The 11766-nt window shown below is 67.4% G+C and overlaps 2 protein-coding genes across 3 annotated transcripts; one reads left to right on the forward strand and one right to left on the reverse strand.

Moving 5' to 3' along the window:
* Positions 1 to 1444: 1444 nt before the first annotated feature.
* Positions 1445 to 5152, reverse strand: LOC142362897 (fibulin-7-like). Its single transcript, XM_075433991.1, has 8 exons — positions 5084 to 5152; positions 4531 to 4687; positions 4199 to 4369; positions 3316 to 3441; positions 3028 to 3150; positions 2796 to 2933; positions 2557 to 2695; positions 1445 to 1852 (listed from the first exon to the last, which is right to left on the reverse strand). The coding sequence occupies exons 1-8, from the start codon at positions 5150 to 5152 to the stop codon at positions 1492 to 1494; spliced, it is 1284 nt and encodes a 427-aa protein (XP_075290106.1). The 3' UTR covers positions 1445 to 1491.
* Positions 5153 to 6479: 1327 nt separating this feature from the next.
* LOC142362847 (C-type lectin domain family 18 member C-like) lies at positions 6480 to 11291 on the forward strand. 2 transcript variants are annotated; one of them, XR_012765324.1, is made up of 13 exons: positions 6480 to 6835; positions 7302 to 7393; positions 8149 to 8373; positions 8444 to 8544; positions 9021 to 9142; positions 9230 to 9337; positions 9539 to 9631; positions 9752 to 9858; positions 9978 to 10107; positions 10185 to 10281; positions 10387 to 10478; positions 10632 to 10829; positions 11216 to 11291. XR_012765324.1 is itself a non-coding variant. In XM_075433616.1 (12 exons), exons 1-12 carry the CDS (start codon positions 6736 to 6738, stop codon positions 10667 to 10669), a joined length of 1305 nt encoding a protein of 434 aa, XP_075289731.1. In that variant the 5' UTR covers positions 6480 to 6735; the 3' UTR covers positions 10670 to 11198. The 2 variants fall into 2 exon arrangements, 1 of the variants encoding a protein (XP_075289731.1); XM_075433616.1 differs by lacking the exon at positions 11216 to 11291 and having other exon boundaries at positions 10632 to 11198.
* Positions 11292 to 11766: the final 475 nt, after the last annotated feature.

An 11766-nucleotide genomic window follows, 5' to 3' on the forward strand; every position in this document is an offset into this window, starting at 1 on the left:
ACAAGCCCAGCTCCCTCAGCCTTTCCTCGTAGGAGAGATGCTCCAGTCCCCTCCTCATCCTCGCAGCCCTCCGCTGGACTCTCTCCAGTAGCTCCTCATCTTTCTTGAACAGGGGAGCCCAGACCTGGACACAGCACTGCAGATGGGGCCTCACTAGGGCAGAGTAGAGGGGGAGGAGAACCTCCCTCAACCCGCTGGCCACACTCTGCTTAATGCACCCCAGAATCCCATTGGCCTTCTTGGCAACAACATTGAGGGTTCCCAGCTTGGCTGGGGCACCTCCTGCGCAGGAATAAATATTCACCCTTGTAATTCTCCACTTTGCGTCCCAGTCGGCACGGGCCAGCTGTGGATTTTCCTGACGCGGTCCAGCCCACAGCTCCCGGGGAGAGGCTTTTTCCCCTCCTCCAGCAACACGGCCGTGCCCAGCGCCAGGAGCTGGCGGGCAGAGCCGCCAGCGGCCGCATAAGGACGTCTTTATGAGCCGCCGGCGGTCTGCGCACAGCGGCTGCTTTGTGCAAGGGGCACTGGCACGGGCCGGCTGGCCGCTCACCTCAGAAGGCTTCTGTGTGCGGAGGGAAGGGTGTCCCGGGGGCAGCGCGTCCTCCGCTCGATGTCCCCAAAGGCCCTCGTCACCTTTTCAACCTGCGCTGGGGTCCGGCCACGCTGGTGGTGGCAAGGTGGGGGGCTGTGCCTCTCGTCCTCGCTGCCCACCCTCCTCGAGTCAGGAGCAAGGGAACGTCTCGAGCGCTCGGCGAGATGCAGGGCTGCAGCTCTGACTGCCCGTGCTGTCAGCTCCAGGCGGTCTCCTGGCCACAGGGAAGCATGGCCCCCAGTCGCCATCCCTGGCCCCTGCCACGGGGGCTGGGGACGAGCCTTGGGTGCGCAGGACGCGCAGGGCAGTGTGTTCAGCCCATCCCCCAGTCCTGTGCAGCAGGGATGTTCGTCGTGGGCTTTGGGAACAGCGGTGCTGGGAGGAACGTGGACACTGCCTGATCCTGGGTGGCCTTCACAGCTCTGCTGGCACCTGAAGATCTGCAAGGGGACCCTGCCGTGACCGCAGCCCCCAGCTCTCCACAGGAGCCTCGCCCCAGGAGCTCCCACGCAGCAGGCATAGAGCAAGGAGGACACCCTTCCTACAGCCGCTTTTCTTTTATTAGAGGTTACAGGATACGAGGAGCCGGACCTGCACACCACGTGCCGTCGGCTTGCTCTGCCATGCAGCTCTGTGTGACGCGCAGGCAGAGACGAGGGGGCCTGGCATAGGCAGGCACCCCCGGGCTAGTCACCCATTGCCCGCAGGGTTTTCCTTGGCAGGCTTCGCGATGGGCACCATTTCTGCTGCGGTGGCTTTGTCCTACCAGCCGTGAGCAAGCGTTGCGGGAGAGGCATGTCTCCAACGGGACAAGAACTGGGACCACGGAGCTGAACCCGCTCCATCGCTCCCCAAGAGAGACCCTGGCTTGGCCCCACACCCCCCTCCAAAGGGGATCAAAACTCGTACGGGGACACAAAGGCTGTGACCTTGAAGATGTGCTTGCCCAGGAGGACCTTGCGGGAGAACTCGCTCATCTCCAGCTCCACTTCCAGCGTGGCTGGCCCCGCTATGGGGCTGGTGAGCACCAGCTCTCCCGTCTGCCGGTCAGAACGCCGCACGGCGAAGACTCCCTGGCCCCGGCTGCCCAGGATGGAGAAGCGCAGGCTGTCGCTGACGAAGCGGGTGGTGGACATCGTGAAGAGGACGTGGGGCACAGTGCGGTTGGCCTGGAGCGGCAGGTAGTGGAAGGAGATGGAGGTGGCGGCCAGGCGGCAGGCTCGGCTCTCCATGGGGCAGGGGTTCCTCTCGCACTGGCTGCCGGGAGGGAAGGGGTACCATCGCTCAGTGCCACGGTGTGGCTCTCAGGGAGCTGCCCGCAGCCTTGCAAACAAGCCTAGCCCGCGCCGCGGGCATCGTCTCCAGCCCCACTGCCGGTCCTGCAGCACAGCAACCGGAGGCAGCCACATCCGAGCGTTCCCGGCATCGGATCTCTGTCCCATCCCTGCCTCTGCCAGGCAAATGCCGTGCCTCGCAGGGATGCAGCTCTGGGTCACGCTTCGAGGCCACGACTGGGGCTGCCACAGTCCCAGCTGGAGGCCACGGATGGAGCCGGGCTCAGATGTGCCTCCCGCAGGGAAACTTGTCCAGAGCGGGGATGCGTCTCTGCTCGGGTGCCTTGTGCTCAGCCTCAAAGCGGGACCAGGAGGATGGCAGCTGACAGCACTGCATGGATGTGCAGCGGAGGGGAAAGGGCTTTGTTCCCCCCAGGCCAGGGCTCTGGGGGGCCAGGATCCTGGATCAAGCCACTACGTATTGGGGTGCTCCCACCCGCACCCCAGCCGGCATGCTGAGAACATCGAGGAGCGCGCCAAGCACACCTGGGCACCCCACACAGCAATTTGCTGCTGGTGCTGGCTGGCCCCCTCCCTGCTGCCGCTGGGTGACACGGTATAGTCCCCAGGGCACCGTAGGACCCGTCCCCCGAGCGTGACACAGCCCGAGCCACGCGCGGTACTCACAAGGCAGAGGTCTTGACGTAGCTGGTGTTGTGGCGCGGCGGGGGGCACTTGGGGCGCACGCAGCGGTGGCCCCCGAAGGTGTTGATGCACAGGTCGCCCTGGGTGCAGTTGTGCTGCTTCCCGGCGCACTCGTTCACGTCTGCAGCGGTGACGCGGGGTGAGCGGGGCTGTCCCCCACGGGTCCCCGCCGCACCCCCGGTCCTGCGGGATGCTCCCTGCCCGGCCCCCACTGCTCTCACCCTCGCAGGCGTTGCGGTCGGCGTGGAGCAGGTAGCCGGGGGGGCAGAGGCAGCGGTAGGAGCCGGGGAGGTTGACGCAGTCATGGAGGCAAAGCCGGGTCTGGGGGCTGGACTGGAAGAGCTGGCACTCGTCCACGTCTTGGCGGGGACAGAGAAGGGCATGGCTGGGGCTCCCGTCGACGCCGAGACTCAGTTTCCCCCCCGCCTCTGCCATCGTCACCCCCCTTTTTACCGTGGCACACGCCGCCGGGTCGCATCTGGAAGCCGGGGTCGCAGCTGCAGCGCCGGGAGCCCGGGCGTCCCTCGGCGCAGCGGGGCTGGCGGCTGAAGGAGGTGTTGTTCAGCGTCACCCAGTCTGCAGGGGGGAGCGGGGGTCACTGCTGGTGTGGGGGGCACGGGGAGATGGGGGGAGGGCTGAGGCCCCGGGGTGCTGCCAGGGAAGGGGGAGACGGGTGCAGCGTGGCCGGGTGCTCTCCCCACAAGCATCCCCGTCCTCCGCAGCCCAAACCCAGGCACATACAGGCATAGATGGGGCTCTGGCAGCTGAGGCCCGACCAGCCCCGGGCGCAGAGGCACGTGTAGCTCCGGTTGCCGTCCACACAGGTCCCGCCGTTGGCACACGGGTTGCTGGAGCAGTCGTCGATACCTGGGGAGAAGGAGCTCATGAACACCAGCCGGAGAAGCGCATCCTCGCCACGTCCCGCCGCCCAGCTTTGGCGCCCGTTGCTGCAGCCTCTGGGCTGCTCTCCCTGCAGCCAGGAGAGCAGAGCTGGGGTGCATTAGGAAGAGCGTGGCCAGCAGGTCAAGGGAGGTTCTCCTCCCCCTCTACTCTGCCCTAGTGAGGCCCCATCTGCAGTGCTGTGTCCAGTTCTGGGCTCCCCAGTTCAAGAAAGATGAGGAGCTACTGGAGAGAGTCCAGCAGAGGGCTGCGAGGATGAGGAGGGGACTGGAGCATCTCTCCTACGAGGAAAGGCTGAGGGAGCTGGGCTTGTTCAGCCTGAGGAAGAGAAGGCTGTGAGGGGACCTTAGAAATGCCTACAAATATCTGAAGGGTGGGTGTCAGGAGGACGGGGTCAGACTCTTTTCAGTGGTGCCCAGCGACAGGACAAGGGGCAATGGGCACAAACTGAAGCAGAGGAAGTTCCGTCTGAACAGGAGGAAGAACTTCTTCCCTCTGAGGGTGATGGAGCCCCGGCCCAGGCTGCCCAGGGAGGCTGTGGAGTCTCCTTCTCTGGAGATATTCAAACCCCGCCTGGACGCGGTCCTGTGCAGCCTGCTCTGGGTGACCCTGCTTCGGCAGGGGGTTGGACTGGGTGACCCACAGAGGTCCCTGCCAACCCCGAACATTCTGTGATTCTGTGAGAGCGATGGGACCCCGGCCCCCCACCCCGACTCCACTTCACTTCTGCAGAAGGGCTGGGTGCCGCTCCATGTGCGGTTGTGCCGGCAGGAGCGCGTCTCCGAGCCCACCAGTCCGAAGCCAGCGTCGCAGACGAAGTGAACGTCATGGCCCACCCGCACGCTCCGACCCAGCATCCGTCCGTTCAGGGGCACTGCCGGCTGCGGACAGGTCTCTGCGGACAGACAGACACGGGTGAGTATGGACATCACCAGGCTGGAGCCGACACCAGCCCCGGCGAGGAGGTGGGGGTCCCCTTGCCCAGGCTGCTGGCCAGGGGTCCAAGCCGTCCCCGTGGGGATGTCACCCCCACGGCGGTGACCCGGCCGGGGTTACCGTTGCGTGTGGTGGCCGGTCTCTGGAGGCGGCTCTGGAGGACGGAGAGCTGCTGCCGGAGACCGCGCGTGCCTCGCAGATGGGCAGCCTCCACCACCGCCAGCAGCTTCTGCATCTGCCGCACAGCCCCGAGCGCCTGCTGCTGGCTCAGGCACTCCTGGGGGGACAAGAGGACGTCCCTGTCACCCGCCACGCTCCCCCGGCACCCTGCCACAGCCCGGGGGGCCCTCCCAAGCAGGCAGCACCTTTGGGGTTGGTTTGGATGCCCTGCTCCAAGCAGAGCACCTTCCTCCCCGTCCCAGCACGGGGTCTGCTCCAGCCTCAGCCCCTCCGCCCCATCCTGCCCCGGCACTGGGATGCTGAGGAGCGGCTCAGATGCCCCGGGTGGGTTTAGCATCATCTTGTTGCTGCAGGGGCAAAGCCCCGCATCCCTGGGCAACCCCGCGGCCGTGCTGTACCCCCCACCCCAGGGCAGTGACGGGGCGCTGGGGTGAGAGAGGTGGGTGCTGAGGAGCCTGCAAGGGGGCTGGAGGGGGGGTGCGAGGGTCCTTACCTGGGTGCTGCCGAGGGGCAGCTGCAGGACGCCCAGGGCCAGCCAGGCTGGCAGCGGGACGAGGAGCATCGCGCCGGGGCTGGCTCCGGCCACGCAGGCTGCAGGGGACGAGACGCCGGTGCTCCGGTCCTGCCCCGCTCGCTGGCAGCTGCGCTCCTGTGCTCGCCGGGATTTATCCGCGGTTGCGTGCCCGTGTGTTTGTTGTTTTTTCCCTGGCCGAGGCCGAGCCGTAGGAAAGTTTCCCCTTGGCACAGACTCTCCCTTCCCTCTCTGCACATCAGAGGCTTTGGGGCCTTTCATGTCACCGGGCCAGCAGATGCCGGGGCCAGGCGGTGGCTGTCACGGCACTCACCGTGGTGCCGGGCTCCCACCACAGCCAGCCACGGCTCTGGGGGTCCGTGGCACACAGGGGTGCAGGAGGAGGCTAATCCCGTGCCTTTGGTAAGCGTGGGAAAGTCTCCCGGGAGAAGGGACGGCTTTGGGTTCGGTGCCGGGGTCCGGCTCGCTGCTGGGGATGGGGCTGCGGAGGAGGGCAGCCTGGCAGCGCCGCGGACTCACCGGCCTCGGCACGGCTCTGCTGGGGTGAGCTCAGCCACGGCTGGGGCTTAGAGGGGAACCCCGGGGCTCTGCTGCAACTTAGAGTTGGCTGTGGGCTGGCATTAGGGGCGGCATTAACGTCAGGGTCAGGGTTAATGTTAGGGTCAGCTTTAGGGTTAGGGTTAGAGTTAGGGTTGAGGTTGGGATTAGGGTTGGGGTTAGACTTAGGACTGAGTTTGGGGTTGAGGTTAGAGTTAGAGTTAGGGTTGGGGTTGCGGTTAGCAACCCTAGGTTAGGGTTGGGGTCAGTGGGGGGTGCTCCCGGTGCCTCCCACCAGTGACAGCCCAGAAGAAGGGCCATGACAGCGTGTGCTTGTCCCCCCAGCCACCCCCGGGCAGGGATGTCTGAAGCCCATCCATCTGCCCTGTGCCTGGGGAGCACCCCCAGCCCCCCGGCATGGGCTCTGGGACCCCTGCCCGAGCCCGAGTGCCTGCCAGGACGTGTCCCCCCAGCCCAGCGTCTCTCCCGCCGCCGGCCCCCTCGCATCTTCCCACCCCGTAACCACGCTGCCCAGCTCGCTGGAGCGGGTATTTGGCTTTGTGCCCGTGGCGGTGTGTGTTACCTCCCTGTCATGTTTAATTCATAGGGCAGGAGGAAAGCTGGCAGTGGGGGCCCCTCTCAGCCCCCACCCCATCTCCCGGCACCCCGATGAGTGTGCTGCTTGGGAAACCCAATCCTGCCTGCCTTCCCACCCCGACCCCAGCTCGGCGGCGGGGCTGGGGCAGAGAACGGGGGTCCGACCCCGCTGCAGGGGCATCCTGGCAAGGCTGCAGCCCCGGGGCCCCGGGAGTTGTCTGCCGCCTTCCCGCCAGCGAGCAACTGTTTTGACAGAGCTATTACTCACCCGTCAAGCTTTTGTTCGAGCTGACCAGCGGTGCCTGTCTGGACTCCTGAATAGGATCAAATCCTGCAACCAGACACACGCACGAGCGCGCAAGAGCGCGCAGCCGAGCTCGCCCCGACGCCAGGGCTGCTGTGGGGTGGCTCGTCTCCCCCAAATCCTCCCTCCGGAGCCGTGGGGGGGGTCTTGTCCCCCCTCCACCCCAACCACCTGCATGAAGTTCTTGGTGCTGCTGGTTTGCAACCTCCTGGCGTGGAGGGTGCGGGAGACCGGGTCGGATGCTCCGGAGAAGTTGTCCGTGCTGGCACCAGGAGGTAACAGGGAGAGGGGCTGGGGGGCAGCAAGGCTGGGGGGCAGCTAGTTTGGGGGAAGTGAGGGCGTGCACCCTCAGCATGGTCCCCGGGGCCAAGCCAGGTGTGCAAGGTGCTGGGTGGGTGCTGGGCACCCTTGGATGGGAACGGGGGGTCTCAGTGGGTGGGAATGGGATGGGATGGGGCTGAGGGGGGGGGGGGGCAGGGAGCCGATCTCAGCCCACCCGTGCGAGACAGGGGCTCAGCGGGCTGGATCCCCCCGGCCCCTGCCCCTTTTGTGCTCTCAGCCCAAAAGCGCTTTCTTCTCTCCCCTCGAGTCTCCATGGAGACCCGGGTGCCTTCCCCGTCTCCTCGGCTGCAAAGCCGCTCCCACGGCCCCCCGAAGGGACCGGCCGCAGCCGAGGAGACAGCACTTGCACCCCACAGCCCCCTTGACCCCAACCCCATCCCCTGCTGTGCCCCCCTCCAGCTCTCAGCGTGAAGGAGACCTTCCTGGTGCTCTCACTGCACAACAAGCTGAGGAGCAAAGTGCAACCCCCCGCTGCCAACATGCAGAAGCTGGTGAGCCTCCGACGTCCCATCCACCTCCCACCCCGCGTCCCCACCCTCAGATGTCCCCATCCACCTCCCACCCCATGCCTGGAGATGGGGTGCTACATGGTAGTTCGTTAAGCAGCTAACGAAGCAGAAGAGCTGGCCGCCATGGGGTCCCCGGGGAAGGATGTGCCGCTGGCACTGCCAGACCCAGCCGCACACCAATGGCAGGGCTGGTCCCTTGGGGTCTCCTGTGGGGTCCACCACATCCCGTGATGGCCCTTAATGTCCCCTAATCACCCCACACCTGCACCCCAAGGGCAGGGATGGGCCACTGGGGTCCCTTGTGGGGTCCCCCATGTCCCCTGGTGACGTCCTGATGTCCCCCAGTGACCCCACACCTGCACCCCAAGGGCAGAGCTAGACTACTGGGGTCCCTTGTGGGGTCCCCCATGTCCCCTGGTGACGTCCTGATGTCCCCCAGTGATCCCACACCTGCACCCCAAGGGCTGGGCTGGTCTGCTGGGGTCCCTTGTGGGGTCCCCCATGTACCCTGGTGAACTCCTGATGTCCCCCAGTCACCCCACACCTGCACCCCAAGGGCAGGGCTGGGCCACTGGGGTCCCCCATGCTGATCCCCTGACGCCCCCCACTCATCCCCTGGACTGACCCCCTTGGTGGTCCCCAACCTCCCCCCGGGGGGTGGTTCCCCACCGTCCCCAGCGCCTTCCCCACGGTGGGGCTGACCCTCAGTGGCTGACATCACGGCCGCCCACCCGCAGGAGTGGAGCGAGGAGCTGGGGCGGCTGGCAGGGGCACGGACGGCCGGCTGCCTGCGGGACCCCGCTCCGCTGCCCACCCCGCAGCTGGGCTGGAGTGAGGCCCTGCTGCCGCCGGGCGCGGGGGGCTTCGGGGCCGTGCTGGAGCGCTGGTTCGCCGAGGGCCAACGCTACGACTACAGGACGGGGCGCTGCAGCGGGAACGCCACCTGCCGCCATTACACCCAGGTGGGCAACGGAGAGGCGTGGGGGGCATGGGGGGCACGGGGACTGGGGTGACGCTCGCGCTCTCCCACAGCTGGTGTGGGCCACAGCGGGGCAGCTGGGCTGCGGCCGGCACCTCTGCGCCGGCAGCCATGGCCCTGGCGAGGAGGCCTTCGCCTGCGCCTACTCCCCGGGGTAAGGGGCTGCTGCGGGCGGGGCCTGGGCGGGGCTACATGCGGGGGTGGGGCCTTGGGATGAGGGGACGGGGCTGGAAAGTGTGGGTGGGGTGTCAAGGAGGACTGGGATGGGGATAAATGTGGGTGGGCAGGGCTAGGAGAAGCCCTCCCCCTGGTGTGGGCGGGGTCTCCACCGGGGGCATGTCTGGGTGGGGCCTGGGCTGGCCTATGGGGGAGCGTGGCGAGGGGGGTGTGGGTGAGATCTTGCCCTGGTGGTGGGCGGAGCCATACTCTGGGAGTGGGCAGGCCTGGGCACTGCAGGTGGGGCTGCGGTTTGGAAGTGGGCGGGGCTGTGCAGTGTGGGCATGGCCTAACACCACGAGGGGGCGTGGCCTGGCTGTGTGGGCAGCACCTTGCCCAGGAGGGGGTGTGGCCCGGCTCTGTGGGCGGAGCCGGAGCCAGGCCAGCCCCTCCCCAAGCTGCCTGCGGGGACAGGGGCAACTGGGAGGTGGCGGGGACCCCCGTCCTGCCCTACAAGCAGGGGCCCTGGTGCTCCCTCTGCACTGCCGGCCTCTCCGGCTGCTTCAAGTCCTGGGACCATGGCGGCGGCCTCTGTGGTGAGTCCCTGCCAGCCCCCCCCCAGACCCCCCGCCCTGGCCACACTACAGCCCCTGACGCCTGCCCGGCCGCTCTGCTGTGCCCAGAGGTGCCCAGGAACCCCTGTCGCATGCGCTGCGGGAACGGCGGGCGCCTCGACATGCGCAGCTGCCAGTGCGCCTGCCCGCCCGGCTACACGGGCAGGTACTGCCAAGGTGAGAGGGGCCACCCCGCCTCCCCCCTCACCTCTAGAGACGCAGCGGGCACGGCCGCCATCGTGCCCTCGCGCCCAAGGCTTGGCGCGGCGAGCACACACGCGGCATCGGAGCCGTGCACGCGGGCGTGGTGACAGCCGGGGCGACGTGGGCAGAGGGGTGCGAGCCCACCGCCAGCTGACTCGGCCCCTTGGCCCGCAGTGCGGTGCAGCGGGCAGTGCCTCCACGGGAAGCTGAAGAAGGAGGAGTGCTCCTGCCTCTGCGACGCAGGCTACGGCGGCGCCGAATGCGGCAGTGAGTCCGCACCCGGTGGCTGCGGGGATCTGCGGGCTGAGACCCCCGGAGCGGGGCTGAGGGCCCTGTGGTGGGGTCTGCAGGCACCGGGACCCACCCGCGCCTACCTGTGCCCTGCAGCGAAGGTTCGGTTCCCCTTCCATGCCTGCGACGTGCAGATAGATGGCGACTGCTTCTTGGTGTCCCCCGAGGCCGACACCTACTACGGAGCCAAAATAAAGTGCCGGGTGAGCCTCCCCGGGGCTGGCTCCGGCGAAATGAAAGATGCCACCGGCGCTCGCAGCCCCGCCACGCTCCCCTCCACTGCCCGGCGCGGGTCTGGGGCTGACTCGCTCCTTCCCTGCAGGAGAAAGGGGCGATGCTGGCCCGGATCGGAAACCAGAAGGTCCAAGACATCCTGGCTTTCTACCTCGGCCGCTTGGAGACTGGTAACAGGGTGACAGACACCGATTTCGAGACTGGGAACTTCTGGATCGGTGAGCGAGCGCGGTGGGCGGGGTGCGGCGTGCCCAGGGTGCAGGCGGCTGTGCCACCCCACCTCCCACTCCCCCAGGTCTCACCTACAAGACGTCCAAGGCCTCCTTCCGCTGGGACGTGGGCGAGCCGTCCTCCTTCACCAGCTTCGCTTTCGGGCAGCCAGACAACCAGGGGTGAGTGCCCGCTGACTCCAGAGGACGCCCGACCTCTGCGCGGCATCACCGCCATGCCACCATCACCACAGTGGCCGGCCTCACCGCCCTCCCGCCGGGATGCAGGTTCGGCAACTGCGTGGAGATGCAAGCGTCGGCCGCCTTCAACTGGAACGACCAGCGCTGCAAGACCCGAAACCGGTACATCTGCCAGTTCGGTGAGTGAGCGGCCGAGAGCCCTCTCGCACCTTGCCGGGGGTGCCAAGCCCCGGAGGTGCCGGCCCCCAGCCCTGCGCCCCGCTGCCCGCCCTGCCCAGACCCCTGGGTCCTCCCTGGCACGGGGGGCACTGACTCCCCGCATCATGCCGCAGCCCAGGAGCACATCTCCCTGTGGCAGCAGGACCCCTGAGCCGGCAGCCCCGGGCCCCGGCCAGCGCTGGCTGCTGTGCCGAGCCCGTGGCTCAGGAGGACCCCAGTGCTGTGCCAAGCTCAGGAGAACCCCCCCATGGCTCCCTGGGGCTGAGGGGACCCACGGCGCTGGGACCTGGCAAGAAGGGCGCATGCTCTAGGTCAGCATCCCCAAAATGGCATCTTCCTCTGCCCCTCACCTTCCTCTGTCACCATCACACCGCGACAGCCCCTGGGGCAGGGAGATGCCCCGGCAGCAGCTGGGTCCAGCAGCATCCTCCTCCGAAACTGGCAGCCGGGCTGTGTCCGGATCGTGGTCCCGATGTGATGAGGGGCCAAGGGGGTCTTCTGCAGGGCACAGACCTGGGCATGGCTCAGGATGAAGGCTGGGCTCGGCTCCAAGCCATCGTCCTGACCCGGCTGTGAACCCCCCCAGCCCGGCACCGTGGGTTCCTCACCATTACCTGGTCCCTCACTGGCTGCTGGGTGGTTAATAAAGACCTTCTCGCCCTCAGGAAGAGCTGTCTGTCTCCTTTTCCTCCCCCAGACCCACCAGACTCCCTCTGCCACGGCCCACGTCCCATGGTGCTGGGGTCGGACGAGCCAGGAGCAGCTGAGTTTGTGTCCCCAGCACCCAGCGGGTGTTTTGGTGGGGCTGGCATCAGCCAAGAGCTGCTGCTTCCAGCCCCAGGCTGGCCCCAGGCCGGGGCTGCGGTGAGGATTAAAATGTCTGCAGGCAGGGCGCTGCGTGCCGGTCTGTTGTGCCACATCTCCGTGGAGGGATGCGGGAGACACAAGGCCCCCAGCAAGGCTGGGCTCACGGCTCTGCAGCGAGCTGGGCAACGCCGGGGCGCAGCCGAGCCGTGGGGCAGGAGGGCAGGGTCCGGCAGGTCGGAGGGGACTGGAGGCAGGAGGTGGGGGAGAGAGTCCGGGGAGGGTGGAGGAGGAGGAGGGTGGAGGATGGGGGGATGGAGGATGAGGGTATGGAGGATGAGGGTATGGAGGACGGAGGACGGGATGATGGAGATAGAGAATGGGCATGAGGATGGAGGATGAGCATGGAGCATGAAGGATGAGGGCAGAGGACAGAGGATGAGG

The sequence above is a fragment of the Opisthocomus hoazin genome, chromosome 12 (assembly GCF_030867145.1).
Source record: "Opisthocomus hoazin isolate bOpiHoa1 chromosome 12, bOpiHoa1.hap1, whole genome shotgun sequence".
NCBI classification, from domain to species: domain Eukaryota; kingdom Metazoa; phylum Chordata; class Aves; order Opisthocomiformes; family Opisthocomidae; genus Opisthocomus; species Opisthocomus hoazin.